The sequence below is a fragment of the Protopterus annectens genome, chromosome 2.part0, assembly GCF_019279795.1.
Source record: "Protopterus annectens isolate FY-2018-M chromosome 2.part0, PAN1.0, whole genome shotgun sequence".
Taxonomy (NCBI): domain Eukaryota; kingdom Metazoa; phylum Chordata; order Ceratodontiformes; family Protopteridae; genus Protopterus; species Protopterus annectens.
The window spans coordinates 629,140,660-629,164,295 of record NC_056728.1 but is presented as its reverse complement, the minus strand read 5'-3'; the positions used below and the strand labels follow the sequence as shown (position 1 = coordinate 629,164,295).

At 38.4% G+C, this 23,636-nt stretch overlaps 1 protein-coding gene across 1 annotated transcript in view; it reads right to left on the bottom strand.

Annotated features, from left to right (window-relative positions):
* Window positions 1–765: 765 nt before the first annotated feature.
* Window positions 766–23,636, bottom strand: part of LOC122793174 (stimulated by retinoic acid gene 6 protein-like) — a 953,191-nt gene continuing 930,320 nt past the window's right edge. The window contains exon 18 of the mRNA XM_044060994.1: window positions 766–1,205. Within this exon, the coding sequence (XP_043916929.1) occupies window positions 880–1,205 (326 nt within the window). The 3' untranslated portion in view covers window positions 766–879. The remainder of the gene's footprint in view (window positions 1,206–23,636) is intronic.

The window sequence follows — 23,636 nt, the reverse complement described above, 5'->3', positions numbered from 1 at the left end:
CCCAAATCCCAAACAACTTGGTTCAACTGTTAGAGAATATTGTCAATATGGTAGTTCCCTGGGGTAGATAACTTCCCAAAGGATACAATAATGCATTTTTTGGCATTTAGTTTCAGTCTATGATTTTGGCACCAGTTATTTATTTGGGACAAAGCTTCTTGCAGGATAGCTAAGTCATTTGGTGATTCAATGACTGCTCCTAGCTTGCAGTCATCTGCAAAATTAGTCAGCTTCAGAAAAACAGATGCCAAAAAGGAGAGGTCCCAGCGCAGAACATGGGGGGACTCCATGAGTGACTGGCCTCTTTTGTGTAGGTAACTTCCCCAGTTTTGATTTCCTGCATCCTATCTGTGAGCTAGTTGCCATTTCAGTGGGTAACATAAGGGTTTATTCTCGGTTTATTTAGCTTTTCAACTATGCCTGAGTATGGAATTGTGCCAAAAGCTTTGGCCAGGTCAAGGTATGTGGTATATATCATTATGGGTCTAGGACACATGCTCGACTAGCATATGTCCGAATCACAAAACATCGAACACACATACACGAAAGGGCTTAACATCGAAAAGCGCTTCCGTGTATGTGTAGTTCAAAAAAAAAAATCTACGTTTCTGCAGGCCTGCACCCCCCCCACACCCCCCTACTTTATTATTCTCAGTCTGAGATTGCACTACGGTGGGGAAAAGGGAATTTTCCCTTACTCGCACTGTAGTCCGATCTATGAAACAGGCACACATACAGGGAAGCACTTGTCGATGTTAAGCGCTTTCGTGTATGTGTGTTCAATGTTTTGTGATTCGGACATATGCTAGTCGAGCATGTGTCCGGATCCCATCATTATATATAACAAATAAGTGATAAGGCGTTCAGTTCAAAGTGCAGTTAGATACTTCCAGTATCAGAATCCACAGCATCAGCTATGGTCTGCATCTTATCCCCTGATTCATTCTCAGCATCATGGGATACCCTCACTCTGACCTGACTGAGGTTCACACAATGTGCTTCATGAGGTGTCTCACAAATATTTTCCCAGTTAGCAGCAAATACATAAGCCAGTGCTAGCTTGTCACGTGCCATTCCATGAGGCTCTATCTCTCTGGAGTTACACTCGGATTGCTGTTTCCGCAGAAGGATCAGTTTAGGGTTATTTAAGAGAGTGTAGAGTAATAGCCATCTGGTGCGAGCTCTTGGAGATACTCTTGAGGTTCCTATAAACATAGTTTTGAAACAGATATGTCAGTTTGGGTAATGTACACTCAGGAGATGCAAAATCATTGCTGTATAACAGTGCTGTAGTTTAAATCTTTATCTAATATTAACCACCTAATGTACATCATGTGACATTTTTATTATTCAATCACTCATGTAACTATGAAATAAATGATTGGAATCCTCATATGTGACTGAGCAGAACCCTCATCAGGGAATGTAATACTGTATGAAATAATCCAGTAAGAACTACTCATGTATTAAATACAGCAGCTAGTTCATTTTGAAAGTCATGACATGTTTTATCTTCTCAGTTTTGTTTAATGTAAATATCTGAATTCTTTTGAAAACAAGTCACTTTTGCAGGTTTAGAAGTGACATAACTACAAATTACACTTAAAACAAATCAAGACTCCATTAAAAGCAACCACCAACTTATTCATAAAGATATTCTTGTAAAACTCCAATAAACATGATGTTCAGATATTATAACAACAATCTGAAAGATGTAAGGATTTTTGTAGATGCATGTCAGAACTGTGCAGTATGTACTGGTATAATACATGTTGACTTTATTGTACTTCTGACACAAATGTCCAACTGGCTTTAGTATAATAACTGATCAGTGGCCAATTAGCTAATAATGTAAAAGAGATCAAGATGTTCACTGTTTGCTAAAGATCACTATATTAACTTTTAGTAAGGTGCAACGACTATAGAAATGGTTATATTAGTAATGGAATGCAGGCAGCAACTTTATATGCTTGAGGAGGACTGGGGCTTCACTGACTCAAAAATGGTATTCTTGTACTCCACTTTGAAATGCTTTCATTGTTCACAATCAGAATTTGATAGGAAGGATCTTGATCAGATGTCTAAGACCCTGATGATAAACTGTTTAAATAACTGATTAATGGTAAGATGACAGGCATTATACCAATGAGTCATTAACTTACAAGGGATTCTGACATTTAGTTACATCTATTGAGTTGTTTGAGCCATTTTACATAAAGTGGTGTGCATTTTATTCTATATGATGTTTGCTTCAGTCCTGGCCAGCCATCACACCTGCCCTGACTGGATTTGAGTCCATTCATTCACCCATAAAGCTATCCTCAGCATAAGAACAAGAGTCATTACCCATTTAGCCATGGGAGGTTTCTTAGCACCCATGCCAGAATCTCAGCAGTAAGTCCATAATTGAATATGCACACTCCAGTGCACCAGGAATGAAAGCTACCGCATATGCTGCTTAGTGAATGAACATCTGCCTCAGAGCTATCCTGTGCATCACTAAACCTCTGCTGAGGTATTGTATCACTGAATGGTTCCTATCTAACTCCTCCTCCTAGGGTGGTCACACCCATTCTTCCACTGCCAACTCTTATAGACACCCGAGTCATTAACTGAGTCATTAACTGAACTCAGGTTGCTGGTTCATAGACGAGGCTTTGCCTCTTTATATGTGTGGAACTGGTAAAGTGATGTGCATTTCATAACTTACCTGAAAAACAAAGACCAGTATGGAATTATACACTGGCCTTTGTTTATCAAATGACTTGTCAAATACTTTTGCACTCATTCTTGCTAACTTCTTTTATGTACCCAGTACAGTAGTGGGTGAACCACCTGGTGAAGAGGCTGTCATCCAGGCAAACATGAGGGCTTCTTGCACTCCTGCTTACATCTGGCTAGCAGCTCCCACCAGTGGTGGCATGCACTTTTGTCTCCTATAACATATAAGTTTGAATTCCCCCTACAGATCCAGGCCCTATGGTATCCCTTCTCTCTATACGTTAACTCATATTGTATGTTTAGTATCCTTTCTATTTGTTTCTGGGCCAGGAACAACATGGCACACAACTGTACCTTGGCAGCTTCACTTCATCCAGAATGCAAGCTATGGAGACATTTTGTTAGCATGGCCCTAGCCTCACCACTGACAGTGACATGGGTACCTGTATCATCGGTCATAGTTGTATTCTAGTAACCTTCATGGTTGGACTGTGCACAAGTGGGAGGGGTCTGTGTAATTGACATGCCAAATGACCATGATGTCATATGCAATGATGCATGATTGACTGACATGCAGATTTGCCAGTGACATCATTTATGTCATTATTGACTGACATTTAAGTTTCTGACTTCACATCATCTAAGAAAGTGCATGTTGGCACAAATTATGTTATTCTAGCAACTAAGTTTATAAGAGCAGTTTTTAAAACCTGTCCCTGTTTTTGGGTCATTTACCCCCCTTATTATTTTAGGCTTTGTGTAGATTTCTTGAGCTAAGAGGTTGAGAGGTGTGTACTCCATCTAAAATAACAGCACTGAATATTAATTAGGAGAAGACACACAATCCAGATTCCACATCAGCACAAAGAAGTTACCCGTCACCTACATACCTCTCAACTGTCCTAATTTTCATAGAATGTCCAGATTTTTGCCTCATATTTTTGGTCCAGCCCTCATTAATTTTGTGGTTTTCTGGCAAATTGTTGATGATTGAAGTCATTAAATAATAAGTCATTTGAGTTTCAGGCTTCATCCATCCAGAAATTGGATGATAATGCAAAACCTGTTACTGTAGCAACTTTCAATGACTATTAAGAGCAAAAATCTGCCCATATTTTTAGGCTTTTGTCCCCCATTATTTTTGTCTCTGTCTAAATTTCTTGAGCTAAGTGGTTGAGAGGTATGGTCACCTATGTTTTATTTCTCACTCACTCCAGTTCCCTGGACTTTAAAGTGCTTTAGTCGACAGCTAATAAAGCATAGTAGTCAACTTCTTAACACAAGAATCATGGACAAAGCCAAATATGACAAGAGGCAGAGGTCTTGAATCAAAGGGAAACATTAAATTTTAGTCTTATATACTTAATTGTTAGAATAAGTGTGTTTAACTCACCTAAAGTTAGTCTGTACTTGAGTGCCGAATACCTGATGAATATTCATGAGGACAGTGAGGACATTCCATGAATATTCTTGAAATTTATTTATTTATTTATTTCAGTTTGATGACTTTGGACGTCCACTGGGCCATAAAAAGCCCATTTTCAGTGGAGGCCCGGGGAGAAAAGCTCCAAATATTGTAAGTTTCATATTGCATGTTACAAAAGAATAACAAACATTTGTACAGCACAATTAAAAGATTTACAGAAATATAATACATTATGTAATAAGCTTTTAGTGAGTTAACATTTAAAGAGAAGGATACTAGCCCTTTTGGAGGTTGGGTAAACTCAGCATTTGCAGAAAAAGACATTTTTGTCAAATAAGTGAAGTTGAACATAAAAACCTCAGGAAAGTTCTGGAATGTACTTGTGCAGTGAATCTTAAGCTAAATCCTTAAAACTGCAAATTCATGCTACAAGAAATTATTTATGTGGGTCATTTGTTTACCATTTCAGGCTTACGATCAGATGCTTCCAAGCAAACTTCAATTCTTGACATGCCAGCTCCAGACAATGTCACCTCCTTACAACGTTTTCTTGGCATGGTCAACTGTTTGGGCATGTTCATTCCAGATTTGAGTGACCTTTCAGTACTGCTAAGAGAGCTGATACACAAAGATGTTACTTGGTCCTGGATGAAACAACATCAAAGAGCATTTGATGTCTTGAAACAGAGAATTGCTAGTCCACCTACTTTAAGATATTATGATGTTCACAAACACGTACCTCTTTCTTATGACGATTCAAAGTTTGGTCTTGCTGCAGTCATTCTTCAAGAGGGCAGATCAGTAGCCTGTGCATCCAGAACTCTAACTTAAACCAAGATGCAGTATGTTCAAATAGAGAAAGAGCTCTTGGCAATTGTGTTTGCATGTTTGAAGTTCCACGATTAAATTTTTGGCAGACCTATTCAAACTGAGACTGACCACCAACCTTTGGTCACTATTTTAAAAAAGTGAATGCATACAGCTCCTGCAAGATTGCAATGCATGGTGTTAAAATTGCAAAAGTTCAATTTTCACTTGGTCTACACAAAAGATAGATCACCCAGAAAAACAACTGAACAGCATGAAAATAAGCAACTTGATTTTGAAGTCATGGAAGTGAGAAGGTTTTCTTCTACACATCTTGATGAGCTTAGAACTGGCACAACTTCAGATCCAATTCTCCAGAAGCTCAGTCACTTTATCAGTTGAGGATGGCTATCAAAGCAATCATTTACTACTAGACATGCAGCAATGTTTTCCTTACAGAGACACGATTTTGATGGAAGATGGTATCATCACGAAGGTCCAAAAGTGATTGTTGAACCACCAATAACTATTAAAACAATAAATGGACACAATGCTACAAAATGTGACAGACCAGTTTCGGCAAAAACCTTCTTCAGTGTAAACATAAATAAAAATCAAAATTCCATTCACAGTTGCACCTAAATATGTAGAACAAGACCCCCCCCCCCACCTTTCACTAATTATAACATATCGTTTAAGCCTGGAGGGACAAAGCCCCAAGCTTAATTATCCAAAACTTTTCTTTTTTATTCAATATATTATGCCAGCCTAATATATTACTTCCTATAACAGTTAATACAATCAATAGCTGTAAATATGAACTTAGCAGTAGGATGTTGCAAAACATGCCTGTATAAAGCATTAGACATTCTTTGGCAATGAATGTCACTAAGATGTTCAGAAATACGAATCTTAAATTGTCTAGAAGTTTGTCCCATATAAAATGTAGAACATTGACATTCAACCAAATAACTCACCCACTACTGAGTTTCCTTTCTAAATAAGGTAGTATTTAAAGTACCATCAGGTTGTTTAATAACCACCACATCAAGAAAACATATTTGTTGAATATCATAAGAAATAAAAAATACAAACCCCATTTATTATCATTTAAATACTTGACATATTCTTTCAAATATATAATGTCAGATTTCCATACCAGCCAACAGTCATTTAAATAATGCCTCCATATATCCATTTCTGGCAAAAAAATATTTTGCGTAGCATCATATATCAGTTGTTCCTCTATAAACCCCATGCACAGGTCAGCATAAATAGGGGCAAAAGATGCCCCCATGGCCGTCCCTTTAAGTTGGAGATAATCTCTATTGAAACAAAACACTTTTTTGTCAAAACGTGTTCTGTTAAACATAAGAAAAAAGTGTTAAACCCAGGTTCATAAATACACATACGATTTAGCCAGAAATCAATAGCGTGAAAGCCTACCCAATGAGGTATAGTCGTATATAAAGCTTTTTATCGAGGGTACACATATATCAAGAGGAATCCAATTGTGTACCCGCCAATGTATTCAAAAATTCAGTGGTATCTTGTGTTCTAGCTTGAACCCCCACTAATAAAGGCTTGAGATACTTAATTAAAAACACAGATAATGGTTCCGTTAAAGAACCATGACCTGACACAATTGGTGTCCCTGGAGGGTTTGTAAGATTTTTGTGAATTTTAGGAAGCATATAGAACTGTTGTGGATGGGGATCAACAACAGTCAAATTATGTACTATATTCCTAGTAATAATGACCTCTTCAAATGCTAGAAACAAAAAAAATCTGTCTCTTTTTTAAAATATAAGGTTGGGCCTAGTACCATTTTCTGATACAACTGTGATCTGATAGTTGACTAATAGCCTCATGTACTTATGTTTCCCAATCCCATAGGACTACTGCACCCCCCCTTATCAACATTATTTATAACCACATTGTGGTTATTCTTTAAAGACACTAATGCTTGATATTGTTCAGGGGTCAAATTTCTCTTTGCAAACCAACTTATAATCAAAATTGAAATGCAGTTCTTTCAAAACCTTCTGTTGAAAAAGACACATATTTATTCATAGGTGGATGAAAGGTAGATGGTCTAAATGTAAACTGTTTCATTCTGAAAATATAACATTAAATTCAATTTTCTAAAAAAAGTAAAAGATCATTAACCAAAACATTTTCAGTCACCCTATGTGTTTTTTTAATTTTGATTATAAATTGGTTCCGAGGAGAAATTTGACCCCTGAACAATATCAAGCATTAGTGTCTTTAAAGAATAACCACAATGTGGTTATAAATAATGTTGATAAGGGGGTGCAATAGTCCTATGGGATGGGGAAACATAAGTACATGAGGCTATTAGTCAACTATCAGATGCACAGTTTTATCAGAAAATGGTACTAGACCCAACCTTATATTTTAAAAAAGAGACAGATTCTTTTTTATTTCTAGCATTTGAAGAGGTCATTATTACTAGGAATATAGTACATCATTTGACGGTTGTTGATCCCCATCCACAACAGTTCTATATGCTTCCTAAAATTGACAAAAATCTTACAAACCCTCCGGGGACACCAATTGTGTCAGGTCATGGTACTTTAATGGAACCATTATCTGTGTTTTTAAGTATCTCAAGCCTTTTTTAGTGTGGGTTCATGCTAGAACACAAGATACCACTGATTTTTTGAATATATTGGTGGATACACAATTGGATTCCTCTTGGTATATGTGTACCCTTGATATAAGGGCTTTATATACAAATATACCTCATTGGGCAGGCTTGCAAGCTATTAATTTCTGGCTAAATTGTATGTGTATTTATGAACCTGGGTTTAACACTTTTTTGTTATGTTTACCAGAACAAGCTTTGGAAAAAATGTTTTTTATTTCAATGGAGATTATCTCCAACTGAAAGGGATGGCCATGGGGGCATCTTTTGCCCCTATTTATGCTGACCTATGCATGGGGTTTATAGAGGAACAACTGATATATGATGCTACGCATAATATTTTGTTGCCAGAAATGGATATATGGCGGCGTTATTTAGATGACTGTTGGCTGTTATGGAAACCTGACATTATATATTTGAAAGAATTTTCTAGTATTTAAATGATAATAAATGGGGTTTGTACTTTTCTATTTCTTATGATATTCAATAAATTTATTTTCTTGATGTGGTGGTTATTAAACAACCTTATGGTACTTTAAATACTACCTTATTTAGGAAGGAAACTCAATATAATAGTCTATTGGTGGCAGACAGCTGCCATCCATCTCATATTTTCAATAATATTCCTAAGTCCCAATTTCTAAGGGTCAAAAGAGTATGTTCATCTCAAGATGAGCTGCTAAAGAATAATCAGGAATTGATTGATAGATTTTGTGCCGGGGGGTATCAGGATACTATTATACACCACGCTCAATGTTTTGCACAGACTGTGGATAGATCGACTTTGTTGAGGTATAAAATATGCTCTAAAGATGACCGTCAGATCTGTTTTATTACAACTTTTGGTGCTAATTCTAGACAGTTTTGTCAGTTGATTAATAAACATTGGGATATTCTTTTGACAGATAAAAATGTATGTCAAATGTTACCTGTATGATGTCAATTCATATATAAAAAAGGGAAAAGTATAAAAAAATTTTGAATAATTTTAAAAAGTCTGTGCTTTCTGGTAATAGAGTACAAACAGTCTATTGAAGGAATACCTTCAAGTGGATGTTTCCCTTGTGGACACTGCATTGCTTGTCAACATATTATGAAAATTAAATGTTTTTCTTCTGCCAATACATCTGTGGTATTCAATATTAAGTGTTTTGTTAAGTGTATTTCAGAGTGGGTGATTTATTTGGTTGAATGTCAATGTTCTGTATTTTATGTGGGACAAACTTCTAGACAATTTAAGATTTGTATTTCTGAACATATTGGTGACATTTGTTGTCAAAGAATGTCTAATGCTTTATATAGGCATGTTTTGCAACATCCTACTGCTAAGTTCAGATTTACAGCTATTGATCATATTACTGTTAGAGGAAGTAAAAAATTAGGCTGGTATAATATAGTGAATAAAAAAGAAAGGTTTTGGACAAATAAGCTTGGGGCTTTGTTCCCTCCAGGCTTAAATGATATATTAAAATTGATGAAAGGTGTGTGTGTGTGTGTGTGTGTGTGTGTGTGTGTGTGTGTGTGTGTGTCTTGTTCTGTGTATTTAGGTGCAACTGTGGATGGGATTTTTATTTTTATTTATGTTCACACTGAATAAAGCTTTTGCCGAAACTGGTCCGTAGCATTTTGTAACATTCTATTTATTGTTTTTACAATAAATAGTTATTGGTGGGTTCACCTATTTTGTGCTGGCCATTTTTTGTGTTGTGTTTTCTGGTACTGGTTTGGCCTTGCACTTTTGCTGTACTTGCGTACTGTTATTCAGTGTTTCCAAAAGTGATTGTTCCAAAATCCTTGCAACAAGAGTATATTAAAATTTTGCATCTTGGGCACCAAGAAACTGATTTTACCAAACGAAGGGTGAGAGGACTAGTATTTTGGCCTTCTATCTCAAGAGATATTGAGAAAGAACTTTCAGCTTGTTCTGTTTGTAATAGTACTAAACTGCATCAACAAAAAGAACCACTTCAGCTAAGCCAGATTCCTGAACTACCTTGGTTGACAGTAGCTACTGATATTTTCAAATAGAATGGTGAACTTTACTTGGTGTTAGTAGACTCCCATTCATATTGGTTTGAGATTGATCTACTTCCTAATCTCATGTCCAGCATTGTCATTACGAAGTTGAAGAGACATTTTTCTGTCCATGGTAGTCTGCACAGTCATTTCTGACAATGGTGACATGTTTACAAGTCAGCTGTTTAAAAGATTTGTTGAAACGTGGGACTTTGTTCATGTTACTAGTAGTCCTGAATACACACAATCGAATTGCCTGACTGAATGTGCAGTTCCAAGTGCAAAACAGCTGTTGGAGAAGTCCAAACATGACAACACTGATGTTTTTCTTAATCTGCTTAATTTCATAAACATTCCTCGTGACAATTTACTTGATTCACCTGCCCATAGATTAATGTCAAGACAAATCAGAACCACACTACTGATCAGTAAGAATTTGTTGACTCAGAGTGCTAAAAACAACAAAACAGTAAAAGCTCAACTCCTAAAGAAGCATTTGTCCCAAAAGTCCTACTATGATAAAACCAACAAGCCTCTGAATCCATTAAAAGGAGGAGAGATAGTGAGGATGCAGACAGCAAAAGGATTTGAACGAATAGGACTTGTGAAACATTTGCGTGAAGAACCGAGATCGTACATCATTGAGTTGCAAGGGATAGAATTCAGGCGAAATTGGAAACATTTACTACTCGTGTCTGAGCCATTGTTACAGCATCTTGCCTGTAATAGAGACTCTAATTCTTAGAGTGATTTGTCCATTGTTCCTATTCCAGAGAACATTTCATTGTCTGTTCCTGTTCCAGAAAGTATCCATGAAAATCCTGAAGAAGAACATTCCCCAGTGACTGTCCCAGTTGCTAAACCCAGTTCTAATTATTTCATTATGAGATCAGGTCGTATCTTAAGACTTAATCCCAAATACATGAAAACCTGGAGATAATTGTTATTGTTTGTATATAATTTGCATGCTTATTCAATTCTCATTTTCATTGCAGAACAGAATAGTCAAAGAGGGAGGATGTAGATCAGAGTGTGTGCTGTACCTTTAAGAGCCATTCCAGTTCATGGACATGTGCATAAAAGTACTGAGCACGTGCAAGCAAGAATGCCATTTTGAGTGAGCAGCTGGAATGAAAGCATATATGTGTGTAGTAGTCAGTCAGTTAGATTAAGTTTAATGTTCCAGTCATCCATCCTGATATATTTGTGTGCAATAAACTACTTAAATGAACACCCAAGCCTCATCATCTTATTTGAATACACAAGACGACAGCATCCTGTATGTAATGTCTGCATGTACTCCATGCAGACACTTCAGTTTTATAATGTAGTTTCCTCCCACATTCCCAAAGATATGTAATAGCACATTGGGATTCTCCGAATTGCCTGTAAGTAAGTGTGTGTGTGTGTGTGTGTGTGTGTGTGTGTGTGTGTGTGTGTGTGTGTGTGTGTGTGTGTGTGTGTGTGTGTGTGTGTGTAAATGTATAAGTGAATGTGTTTGTGTACATTTTGCAACAGACTGGCACATTGGTTAGAATGGGTTTAATGCCTTGTGCCCATTGGTTGCTGGGACTGGCTCCAGTGTCCTCACCACCCTATGAAAAGGGTATAGTAGGTTTCCAGAAAATGAATGAATGAATGAATGAATCCTAGAGGTGAAAATAGCTCTTTAATTTATATTTTTGATCCCTCATGAATCATTGATGGGCACTGAATCGCAGGGTGTTTCAAGCTTAGTCTTGCCAAAGAAAAAAATTATTCTATATCCTTTCATTCACGTCAGTCCGATTTAACATATGCTTGTCAGATCCAACCTGAAAACATTAGTGCTCCAGCCTTGAGCCCTTAAGAAGTTTCCATCCCATAATGCATCTTTCCCCTAACAACTCAGATCTCAGTTGACACCAAAGAACTGATTGTGAGATATTGAAAGAAAACATACTTCGAAGGAGAAGCAAAGAATCCTTCAGGTGTTACAAGAGAAGGAAGGGAGATGATGGGGGAAATGTTGTATTGGATGGATATGAATAAAAGGATCTAGGATTATGCTAAGTATGCAGCTTTGGTATCCTATTCATTCAACCTGTCCGATCTGACATATGGGTCAGAATCCCTAGCTGTGAACTTCCTGGGTGGTCTCATGACTGGATACCTTTTAGGACAGTAGTGTCAAAGGAAGCTCATGTTCTGGAGAAGAAGTCCAGTTTATAATGATTAATGAAAATATCTATGGAAGACCAAGTAGCACCATCAAAAATGCCACCTATAGAAGAGGACCTAAAGAAGGCTGTAGAGGTGGCCACATATCCGGTAGGATGTACTTAGGCTTGCCTGTCAATGGCTTGTTCTGGTTGGTGTAGATGAAGGTGATATAATCTGATAACCATCTAGAGAGACACTTTAGACATTTCTATCCTATTTTATTGGGGGTGAAGGAAATAATCAGCTATCCGTCCTTCCTAAAAGATTTGGTTCTGTGAAGACAGAAGCTTAACTGTCTATGAACTTCCAAGGTGTGCAGAATGTATTTTCCTTTGCTGGAATAGGTCGAAAAAAAATACTGGCAAATGAAGTGGTTGAGACAAGTTGGCTTCTGTAGCTACCTTAGAACTAAAGGAGGGGTTAGTTATGAAAGAAACCCTATCCTTGCGAAAAAGGATATAGGGTGTAGAGAAAGCCAAGACTTGAAATTCGGAAATCTTGACTGATGTGATATCCACTAAGAAAATAGTTTTCCAGATCAGAAATTTCAGCTGAGCTGAGGAAGCCAACTCACAGGGTGATTTGGTTAAGGCTTCCAGCACCACATTCAGATTGTAAGGAGGTAATGGGCCTTTGATGGGAAGTCTAAGTAGAAAAATCCTTTTTAGAAAAGCCTTATAGACCTTGTGTGAGGCTAGAGAGTAATTTATGAAGCCTATATGACAACTGGAGATAGAAATCAGTTGGACTTTGAGGGTAGAATAGCTAGAGTCAGACTGAAAGACTGACTCCAAGAAATGGAGTATAGCAGAAATTGGTGTGGAAAAAGGATAAATATGTTGAGAGTCTGACCAGAGGGCAGATCATTTCTATTTGCTGTAGTAGATGCTGAGTGTGGACTCCTTTTGAGAAGCAGAAAGGGTTCTGACTGCCTCTGCAGGGAGAGAAAGTGATCTATGGCCATTACTGAATTTGGAGAAAACAAGTGTTTAGCTTTAGATTCAGAATATCACGGTGAATCTTCCTGGAGGGGTGAGTGATCTGGAATGGTATCCAGAAGCCAAGGATACTTCTTTAGATGTGGTCTCTGGAAGGGGAACCGGATTTGTCTGGCCATACAGGGGTTATGAAGATGACTGCTTCATTGTAATTCATTGCTTTGGAAATAACTGGGAGAGGTAGGTATGCATAAAGTAGCCTTGGAGGCCACTACTGAGAAAGAGTGACCATGGTGACTGCTCTGAAGTCCTGCTGAGCCTGTTTGCCAAGCAATTGGAGAATCCATGGATGTGTGTTGCTACGAGAAATTGGTGAGAAGCCACCTCCCATTGTCAGACGCTCATTGCTGCCCAATACAAGGGGTACAATCTTGTTCCCCCTTGCTTGCTGATGTACCAGACTATTGTCATATTGCCTATTTGGATGGAGATCACACTCTGGGGAATGTGGTCCTAAAATTTCTGCAACACAAGGAGAACCACCCTCAACTCCATGACATTTATGTGTGAAATTGCTTCTTTGTCTGACCATTGGCCTTAGACCATGCTTCCATCATAATGGACCCTCCCACCCAATACAGCATCACTGGTTACTGTTGCTACTGGGTTTGGGGTCACAAAGGGTTTCCCAGTAGAAACCAGTGACAAAACTAGCCACATCTTTTATGAGAGCTGCATGGATATGTCATGATGATAGTTTTGTACAGAGGATACAGGTGCTGAGACCACTGAGCCCAAAGACACTACTGCAAAATTCTCATGTGAACTTGGGTGAATTGTATTATTTTAATTGAGGAAGCCATGACACCCAGCACTCTCAACACAAAGGCCAAAGTAGGTGCATTGGCTAGGAGGAATGATCAGATAGCCTCTATTAATACCTGAAGTGTTTCCTGTGGAATAGAAATTATGGATTGAGTCATATCTAGCTTGCACCCTGTAAAGGTGAGAATCTCAGTGGGCACCAGGCAGCACCTCTGAAGATAGCCTGTTATGCCCAATGAAACACAAAGATTGACGACTTAATTCCTGGCTTCGAGAAGACACTCCATCAGAGGGGCAGCTAGGAGCCAGTAATCTAGGTACAGGAAGATTTTGTAACCCATGAGTTGTATGTGGGCTGTTACAATGGCCATTCATTTGGTAAACACCCTGGACACCATGATGAGTCCAAATGGCAGGACCCTAAACTGATAATGGTTGACTCCAACATGGAAGCACAGATACTTCCTCAATACCTGCACAATATTTATGTAGGAATGTAGGTGTCATGAAGATCTATGGAGTACAGCCAATAATTTGCACTGAGAGAGGGTAGAACTGATTGCACAGTGACCATCTTGAAACAGGTCCTGCAAACATATCTGTTTAGGAGACTCAGGTCCAAGACTGATATGAGGTCCTTCATTTATTGGGAACCAAAAAAGAAGTTTGAGTAAAAGCCTGACCCAGTCTGGTTTTGTGAGACCTCTTGGATTGCTCTTTTTTCTAGAGGAGAGTTTATGCCTCTTAGACCCCCTTCTGCCTGATTGGGTGGAACATCTGTCAATCACCCAGTGAGCTGAGGGGGATTAAGAAAAAGTGAATGTATTGTCCCTCTTATCCATTTGTTTTGTATGATGACCTGCCACACCAACTGCCTCCAGAGTGAAGCAGTCAGGCAGACCTTCAGGGATACTACTGTTGGCACCCCTGGTTCTGCAGAACCATTTTGCTTCTAGGCTAGCATCCATTAAAGGAGCCACCTCTGCCGCAGTTATCCCTGTCAGAAGGTGAATCAAACTGATGACAATTTGACCTTCTAAGATAGTGAGAACAAGGCCCTTCCTGGCTCCTGGAATATACTCTCTATGGTGCCTCGAACATGAGTTTGAAAGCAGAAAGAGTCTTATTGCATTGTTCACACTTCTGCTTTCTTTCTTTCTTTAACTGCAGGACTAAAAGGGATGCTCCATCAAAGGTAGTATTAGTAAAGGATGCCTTGAAGATGTCCACAAAGTTGCACACGTGCAGCCATGCATAATTTCTCATTGCTGTGCTTGACCCAGTTGTCCTAGCCACTCCATCTGCTGTGTTATGCAACAGGCACATGAAGATGTTAGTTATGTCTGACATAGCAGTAAACATAGTCTCTAGTTGCTTACTAGTGTTGGCTGAAACAGGGTTCTTCAGAGTAGACAAAGCTTGTTGAGCCAAATCTCTCTGGAACCTATTCATGTAAGTGGAGTAGTTCAGGGTGCATAGTGCAAAGATGCCTGGAGCATACACCTGCTTCCCTAATCTATCCATCACTCTGTACTCCTTATTGGGTAAGTGAATGGAAGAGAAATCCTCTGAGAGTTCTCATTTTATAGCTGCCACCACAATGATGGGAGTCTACATCTAGGGATTTGGACCACAAAAGGTTTATTCTTTGGCAAGGAAGAATTATGTCTATTTTTTGGTGACTGGTTCACAGTTGTCCAGTTCCTGTTATGACTGCTTGACCATTATGTCAGTTCGCTTGACTTGTCTGCTGGAGGTACCAATGAGGTAACACCCAGAAGGTGGACAGAAAGGAGAGGTCAATAGGTCAAGCTTCTCTCTGACACATTAACTCTAAGATGTCACCAAAAGAGGCATCATCTGAAGGGAATTGTGGGGATGCCTCTCTGTCCTGTGACTTGTAATCTGTAGTTGGAGATTCTGAAGGGGAATCTAACTGTTTTCTCTTACATGTTATCTGTTTTTGGAATGTTAGGATGGTTGGATTGAGACTCATGGCTTGGCACTAACCTGATGGTGCTTGATGAGAAGGAGGCATGACAGAGAGAGAGAGACAGGGAGAGCCCTGAGGTGGAACTTCACTTGTCTGCCCTGCATTAAGCTTCCATTATCATCCTCCCCAATACCTGGATGGCCAATCCAATCTCAGACATATCCAATGAGTTCACTCTCATTGTGGGACCCAAAACTCCCTTAAGAGAGACAGTGCCAATCCCAAGAGAGGCTTTCAATCCTGAGGTTGGACAGCTCCAACGAAGGGATAAGAACCAAAAGGTTGGGAGATGAGGACCTCAATAGGAACAATGGAGCCAAGGATAAATAAAAAGATGGTGGTATCAATGTCATCATGTCAGGTCCTTAGTCCTGAGACTGTCTCAGCTCTGGCAGTGGCACCAAGAATACTGTATCCATAAACCTTGGAGATTACACCATTGGAAGAATCTATGATGAGGCACATGTCCCTAGGAAAGAAATGGATCCACTGGCACCAGAAAGGGGGTGTGAACTGATGAGGGAATCACACTGGGGGAAAATGGGTGGATCTGACCACCTTCAGAGCCAAAGAGGATAGAATGACTCCCATCTTTATCTGTGTACTCAAGAACTTTTGCATCAAGTTGTCCAAATCTGTTTCCAAAGTACTCCTGAAAAACCTGAAAGATCTGTTCAAATGCACAGATGAATGTCAGGAAAGAGGGTGTTGTTCAGTCATATCTCCTACAATCTCTTTAAAAGTGGAGTTATGAGGAATGATGGGCTACAAGGACATTGGATATAGAGGTGGGGTGTAAGTCAGTATATATACCAGGGATTCTTCCAGTCTAGGCTTCTTCGGAGTCATAGATGAAGTAATTGAATCCAAGAATTGTATTTTTGGATCCAAGTCTTTAACCTTTGGAGGCTTTTCCATGTGCTTTCTGTTCTTGTTCTTGGTAACCTCTGGATCTGGTGTAGTAAACCTTTAAGTATAAGCTTATTTCAGCAGTTGGCCAAAGCCAAAAGCCCTTGAAGATTTCACAGTCTATCAATCAATAGAGACATCCAGGCAGACTACATTGATTGTGAAGATCCTTTTTAGGGATCTTATGCCCACACATTGAGCATTTTTGAAGCTCATTTGTTTGTCCATAATTATCCCAAGTTACAAACACCACACAAGAACAACTAATTATTCTACTGAAATAAGTTAGAACATCACACAGCAACCTAGAAAAAAAGTCTTAAAGGAAAACTCCACCTTAGAACTCAAAAAACATATTTTTTTCATTGTATCTTTGTTTTTGGGTTATTTTAATGCCTCAAAATCACTCCAAGTGCTTCTTTTTCAATTTTAATGTGTTTCTCTCAAAATGGTGGATGATGGGGCCTGGCTTGGTAACGTGATCTTATTTTCTTGCTTTCCTTCCTTCTTCCCAGAATACATTTCAAGTCCACTTTATATGACTGGTGCTGGACATAAGGAAGTGGTGCTGTTTTCTCATGCCATTAAAATATAATGGCAGGACTGTGAAGCACTGTCATCTAAACACACCTTCTGTGAAAGAGCTGCTTCTCTGTTTACCTGACTGAGCCTCTTTTATCTGTCTGCCAGAGCTTGTTCTATGCTATAAATAGCTGTTAGCTACTTGCAGCAAACGAAAGCAGATAAAAACTGTTTTTTGTAAGAGGAGTCTTTTGTAGTCCTAACAAACTTGATAAACCCTCCCCCATACTCTCATGCTGAGGTGTGAAAACTCTCACTACAGTAAATAATCCTTGCTGTACACTTACAAGTGACAAGTAGTAGGACTCTAAACTTGGTCTGCTACTTCCCAATGCCTTCAGTGGGAGGATTTTTCTCTCTCGTGAATGATGCAAAAAAATCTGCTTTACTAGTTCCTCAATTATTTCTGTCATGTTCCCCCTCCTTTTTTCTATTTCATATTTATTTATACTTTGGTACCCAGGAAAGTGAAATGGTCCCAGGAACCTTTTCAGCCACAACATAAGCTACACTGGCAAAGATAATAACAATTATTAAATGCACTTATCAATACAAAGAAAAAATACTGACAGAAAGACATTGACCAAGATTGCATGTGGAACACATAGCCAGTGTGTGACAGTGACCAAGTAGATCATTGGCAACATTTACTAGACATGCATTAATAATGCTTAACTATATACTATGTTGTTTATTGTAAATAATTCATTGTATGCACACGCATTGCACACATATATAGTGTGTGTGTTACTGTATATATATAAAAAACATGTGTACAACAGCGTGTGTGTGTGTGTGTGTGTGTGTGTGTGTGCATTTAAACACAGTTAAATACTTCTGATTTCCTTTTCTTAGTGTTCTTAAAGCAAGGGCACATAGTAAATGTATGTTAAAGCAAATTCAGTTGTACATTATGGTTGCTCTCTAACAATGCAAGGACTGACTCAAAGTCAGTGGGAATCTCTTACAGTGCATCTGCATGTACCAGATATGCATCCCCCTCTGGAAGAATGTCACACAAAGCATAAATGATCTTTTTTATGAAAAGTATCAGTGCACCTAGTTGATTGGGTCACCACCTGACTCTCTTTCTGCAGTTCTGGCCTGTGTGTGTGTGTGTGTGTGTGTGTGTGTGTGTGTGTGTGTGTGTGTGTGTGTGTGTGTGCTTTTATACTTTACAAGAAAAAAATATTTACTGACTTTTCTCTAAATGTCACAGAAATCTTTGGTACTAGTCTTAAGTTATCTTAACACAAACTATTATAAATAACACTAAAAACTTAGAATTTCGATACTTTGTTGCTACTTATGTAAATTTGTCAGAAGAGTTGACAATTGCCTTTAAACCCCTAACTGATCTAATTGCTTTGTTTTGCTATGAAAGGTGAGTGTTAAGTTCTCCTACCCTCTGCAATAAAAACAGTGGAAACATTTCCGCAGCTTTCTGTCTTTTTTTATATCAGCTGCTGGGTTCCAGACATTAGCTAGCAGGATTAATTACCCATCTAAGATTAACAGTACCTGACAGGGTAAACTACAGATTTAATGGTGTCTATGATATATCATGCAGGTAGAGACAAATTTCTCTGCAAAGTATGCGAGAAGCTGAGTTAAAAAAAAAGTTGGTGGGCTTTCCCTTCCTTTGACTCCAATCCAAGGAAATAAAAGTTTTAAAAACGACAAGCAGGTTTCTGCTACATACACAATGCAGGAACCATATTGTAGGGAGAAAAGAAACCTAACAATTGAGTTAAACTGTATAAGAGGGTGGAGTTTTCCTTTAATAACCATTCTAACAGAAATTCTATTATTTAACACTATTCTACTATGGTATAAATTCTACAAAACTCAGCTTTAGTGAGAAACTACATAAAATTAAGGGGGGAAAATCCCTCTACTGACTCTAAGGGAAAGAAGAAGAAGGCAGGAGTACCAACAGAAGAGGCTCTTAATACTATAAAACACTTCTAAAAAGCACATAAACCAGCCTTATGGACTCTAAAGCTATCTAAAGATGAACTATAAGAAAAATATCAGCAATTTTGCAAGATAAAATATAACAAAAAAAAAGGTATGAAAGAGAAGGCGCACTTAGTTGTCAAGGCAAATTCATCTGGTTACAAAGGTGGCAAACAAGATCTGAAGTAGTTAGAGGACCAGATGTATTATGGAATAGAAAATTCTTAAGGTGCCTGAGGCTGGAACACTGATGTTGCCAGGTCAGATCTGATAAGTGGCTCTGAGCTGAGGACATGTTGGATAGGACGGACTGAATGAATAGGATACAAAATTAGAAAGCCTCTAGTCACCAGATACTGCCACAGTAGTAATGCAAGCTATATTATAACATTTCCTGCCAGTATGCATACCAATCAATGTTACTTGTTCATAACTAGAATAATAGCCTCTCACTGATGAGAAAAAATACCTGTACGTCAGCTGTGAATTTGTGAAATACTTTAGAACTACAAATATTTTATAATAAATATACCTCAGTAGGGGTAAACAAGACTTTAGGGGCTTAGTTAAAAACACCACACTAGCACAGTAAGCACATTTGCCTGGTTTACAGATTATTTTAACAGCAAAGCCAGTCCTTTTTAATTAATCAATAAAGAATACAGAATGCTTTTCAAGAAAGCAGCACGTCAGTTTTTGTTGTTAACTCACTGGAAGATGTCAGCATTCTGCTATAAACTGGTGCATCAGCATGTTTTGTTTAAGGCCTAACGAAGCAAGCACTTCTACAGAGGTCATTTGGACTTTAAATTAATGCTATGATGATTTATAAATGCTTTGGGAAAAATTAAAAGCACTATGAAAACTGCATGGCATATCTGAAACCAAATTTTGGTCAATATTTGTTTAAGCTAAGCAGAAACGCTTTTAATTTGATAAATCCAAGTAACATTTGTACGCAGTCTGGTTAACATATGAACCATCAGTTTTGATATTATCAGTGCTACACTTATTGATGTTCTGAAATACGCATATGCACATAACTTAACAGCGATTAAATACTGAGTACTTTTACCATGCATATCTCTCAACTGTCCAGATTTTTGTAGAATGTCCAGATTTTGCCTCATTTTTTGGTCTGTTCCTCATAAAATCTGTGGTTTTGTGGATTTTTGTGACAAATCAGTGAGGGCTGAATTCCCTAAATAATGATCGGCATTTGAGTTTCAGACTTCATATTCTTCAGAAAATGCATGGTAACACAAGAAGTTTTATTCTAGCAACATTCAAGGCTTATAAAAGCAATGTTTAAAATTTGTCCCTATTTTTAAAGCTTTGTCCCTCCATTATTTTTGTCTTTGTCGAGATTGTGCTAAGAAGTTGAGAGCTATGATTTTATGTCTGGTCAGTAGTGCCAAATAAACAGAAAATAAATAAATATATAGATAAAATAAGACAAAATGAAAAAAAAACCTTCTGGTAATCAGAACAAAATGAAACAAATAGTTTTGCTAATCAGAGAACATAGATGCCCCTTAATTCAATCAGAAATGAAAAAACATTCACTGTCTAAGATATATAAAAAGATTTCAGGTTGGCTGTGGTGGTGCAGTGGTTAGCATTGTCATCTCACAGCAAGAAGTTCTCCAGTTTGATTCTTGGCTGGGGTGTCTTATATGTGGAGTCTTCTTGCCATCCCTGTGGTCATGTGGTTTTCCTCTGGGTGCTCTTGTTTCCTCCCACATTCCAAAGACATGCAATAGGTGGATTGGACACTGTAAACTGGCTGTAGATGAGAGTGTGTGAGTAAACAGTACCAGTGAATTAACAAGGCAGGGTTAGCCACCCAGCAGTGTAAACCTTGGCTTGAGATGATTTCCACTGCAGAAGTGACACCACAACCCCATGTGCAAGGTGAGAAAAAAGGGTTGAAGATGGATGGATTTCAGAATTCAGAGGTGCCCTTTAAAATTGCTGTTAATAAGTGGCACTTCTGTGAGCCTTTTGACAAAATAACAGTGTCAGTGGTGCAACTGGTAGCACCCTTGCTTTTAGTGCAGAAGGCTGTGTGTTCTATTCTCACACTATGCAGATAGAGCACTGACACTACAATATAGTATAAGGGGAGTGTTTTATCCTTTGGATGAGATGCTAAACCAAGGACTCATTGGCCTGAGTTGGTGGTAGCTCAGGTGGATGAAAAGGATCCCATGGCTACTACTAAAAAGCATATGGTAACTTCCTCAATGCCCTGGCCAAATTTTCCCTACTAGTATAAATATTACCTCATGTCTCCACTGAAAATAAGCTTACTAGCCTAGGGAGGCTAACTCGGTAGCAAAGAATAAAAAACATAAATATTACTTCGTAAGAACTTATACTGTAAACAGCTGTCATGAACAGCATTTATATTACATGCAAGATGTCATAACATGATGCATTTTAGGCTGAGGTAACAGGCTGTGATCATACCTCTCAACTTCTTTTCTCAAGAATTTTGGATAAATCCAAAAACAATGAGGAGACCAAGGCCCAAAATCAGAGACAGTCTGTAAATATCACTCTAATTCAGTGAGAACATTAACAGAACAATAGTTTTTTTAATTAATCTCTATTTTCTGAAGAACAAAAAATATCAAACTCTTGTATCTAACATTACTGACTGACTATAATACTCAGTGATTTACATGAAAATCAAACATTTTATGAGGGAAAGGGTAAAATATGAGACAATATCAGTAGTGTTCTGCAAAATAAGGGAAAATTGAGAGCTATGGCTACGGGTTTCAAAAAGTGTGTTCTTCGTTGTGCTAAAACATGTCTGTAGTAACTGAATGTTGCAGCAGGAATGGGAACTATAACATGTTTGGATATACTCGCACTAAAATGACATGGCTTTCTGGCACTGACAGCCTGTACAGTTTTCTTCATCTGACAAATTAAGATATTTCTGTTTACCATTAAGAACAAACTCACAAATCCATTCTGAAAAGGCTCATAAGCTGGTAGAATGCTCCACTTGAACAGAAGTATTGTTTTTGAGTAAAGCACAGATTATGGCTCCCCTTATCAGAGTAACATTGAAGGTAGGATTTGTAAAAGTTGTGCTTAGCTGTAAGGAGCAGCTGTAGCAATGTGCAACTGCAAATGGGTCTGATTATGATTCCTAACATGCCTAGACAATTGGCTTGCAACTCAGCACAAGCTGTTTACTCTGGACACCCCTAGTGTCTCAACGCATGATGCATAAACCATGTCAAGCAATGCTGAGTCAAAGACTGGCTAGCTCTAATCATTTCAGACATTTATTTACTTAGAATTTGTTAAATGTGTTAGTCCCGCTAGGCCAATTGCCTTGTGTGGCATTTATACTGAATAGGGGAAATTTGGCCAGAGCACTAGAGAATTTTTCCTACTCTTTTCAATAAGTGCAGTGGGATATTTTACATCCACCTGAGCTACCACCAACATCTTACCCAAAGGATGGTTCAAGAATTTCATTGGACCACAACCTGCTTTGTTTATGGAAAGCATTTGATCATTTCTGCTGTATCTTACCTTTGCAACCACAGTCAATTACAGAATGTAGATTTTTACTGATTTTTTTTTATTTTTCTTAAATAAATATTTTACTCCTACCTGGTTATATGCTGATTTTTAATAATAGCTATATGCTATCCAGCCTAATGTCACCAGAATGTCAAATTGCTATGCCTGTTAGCAGTGGAACACATATGCTAAGCTGGGTCTACCTGACATTGCCAACACTCCAGAATGCCGACAACCATATGGCCGACACCATATGATCCACATTCGGAATACCGACAATGCAGAACCGGCATCTTTCTATAGTGCGGAATGGAAAGATTTCCATTCCTGCACTGTAGTTGAATCTCGGAGTTGGTATATTAAAGTTATGGGGGGCTGGAGCCCCGGGGGGGTGCAGGGGGCCAGAGCCCCCCTGTTAGCAGTTGAACGGAAATTTTATGTTCCTTTTTCATGGTTTTCTTCCGATGTCGAGATTTTGGTTGTCGGTGATGTGGTGTTGCCCATGTGGTTGTTGGTGTTGTGAGCTTTTGATCTTGTCAGGTAGATCCGCTAAGCCACATTGCCATGCTGTGGCCATTTCAGTACATTTAATTAGCACAGTATTTATTCATGAGAACTCCATTTGGATCTCTCTTTTTGAATTGTATTATATACGTCAACGTGCGTAGCTCAGGCTACTGCTAAGCTGCTTGTCAGATCTTCTGATTCTGGTCTAAAATCATCAGTATACATTACAGCTAAGACAGAAATATTATTAGTGTGTGTGTGTGTGTGTGTGTGTGTGTGTGTGTGTGTGTGTGTGTGTGTGTGTGTGTGTGTGTGTGTGTGTGTGTGTGTGTGTGTGTGTGTGTGTGTGTGTGTGTGTGTGTGTGTACAGGCAGCTTTTCTAGGTCTGTACTGTGCCAAGTAACACATAGCTCTTTGAGATGGTTACATCTCTCTGTATGGACAAATGGGCTACAGCTGGGCAGGCAGCAGCATGTAGGCAAAAAAAGACAAGACTGAAACCACAAATAATACAAAAGACCCCTTTTACAGTTA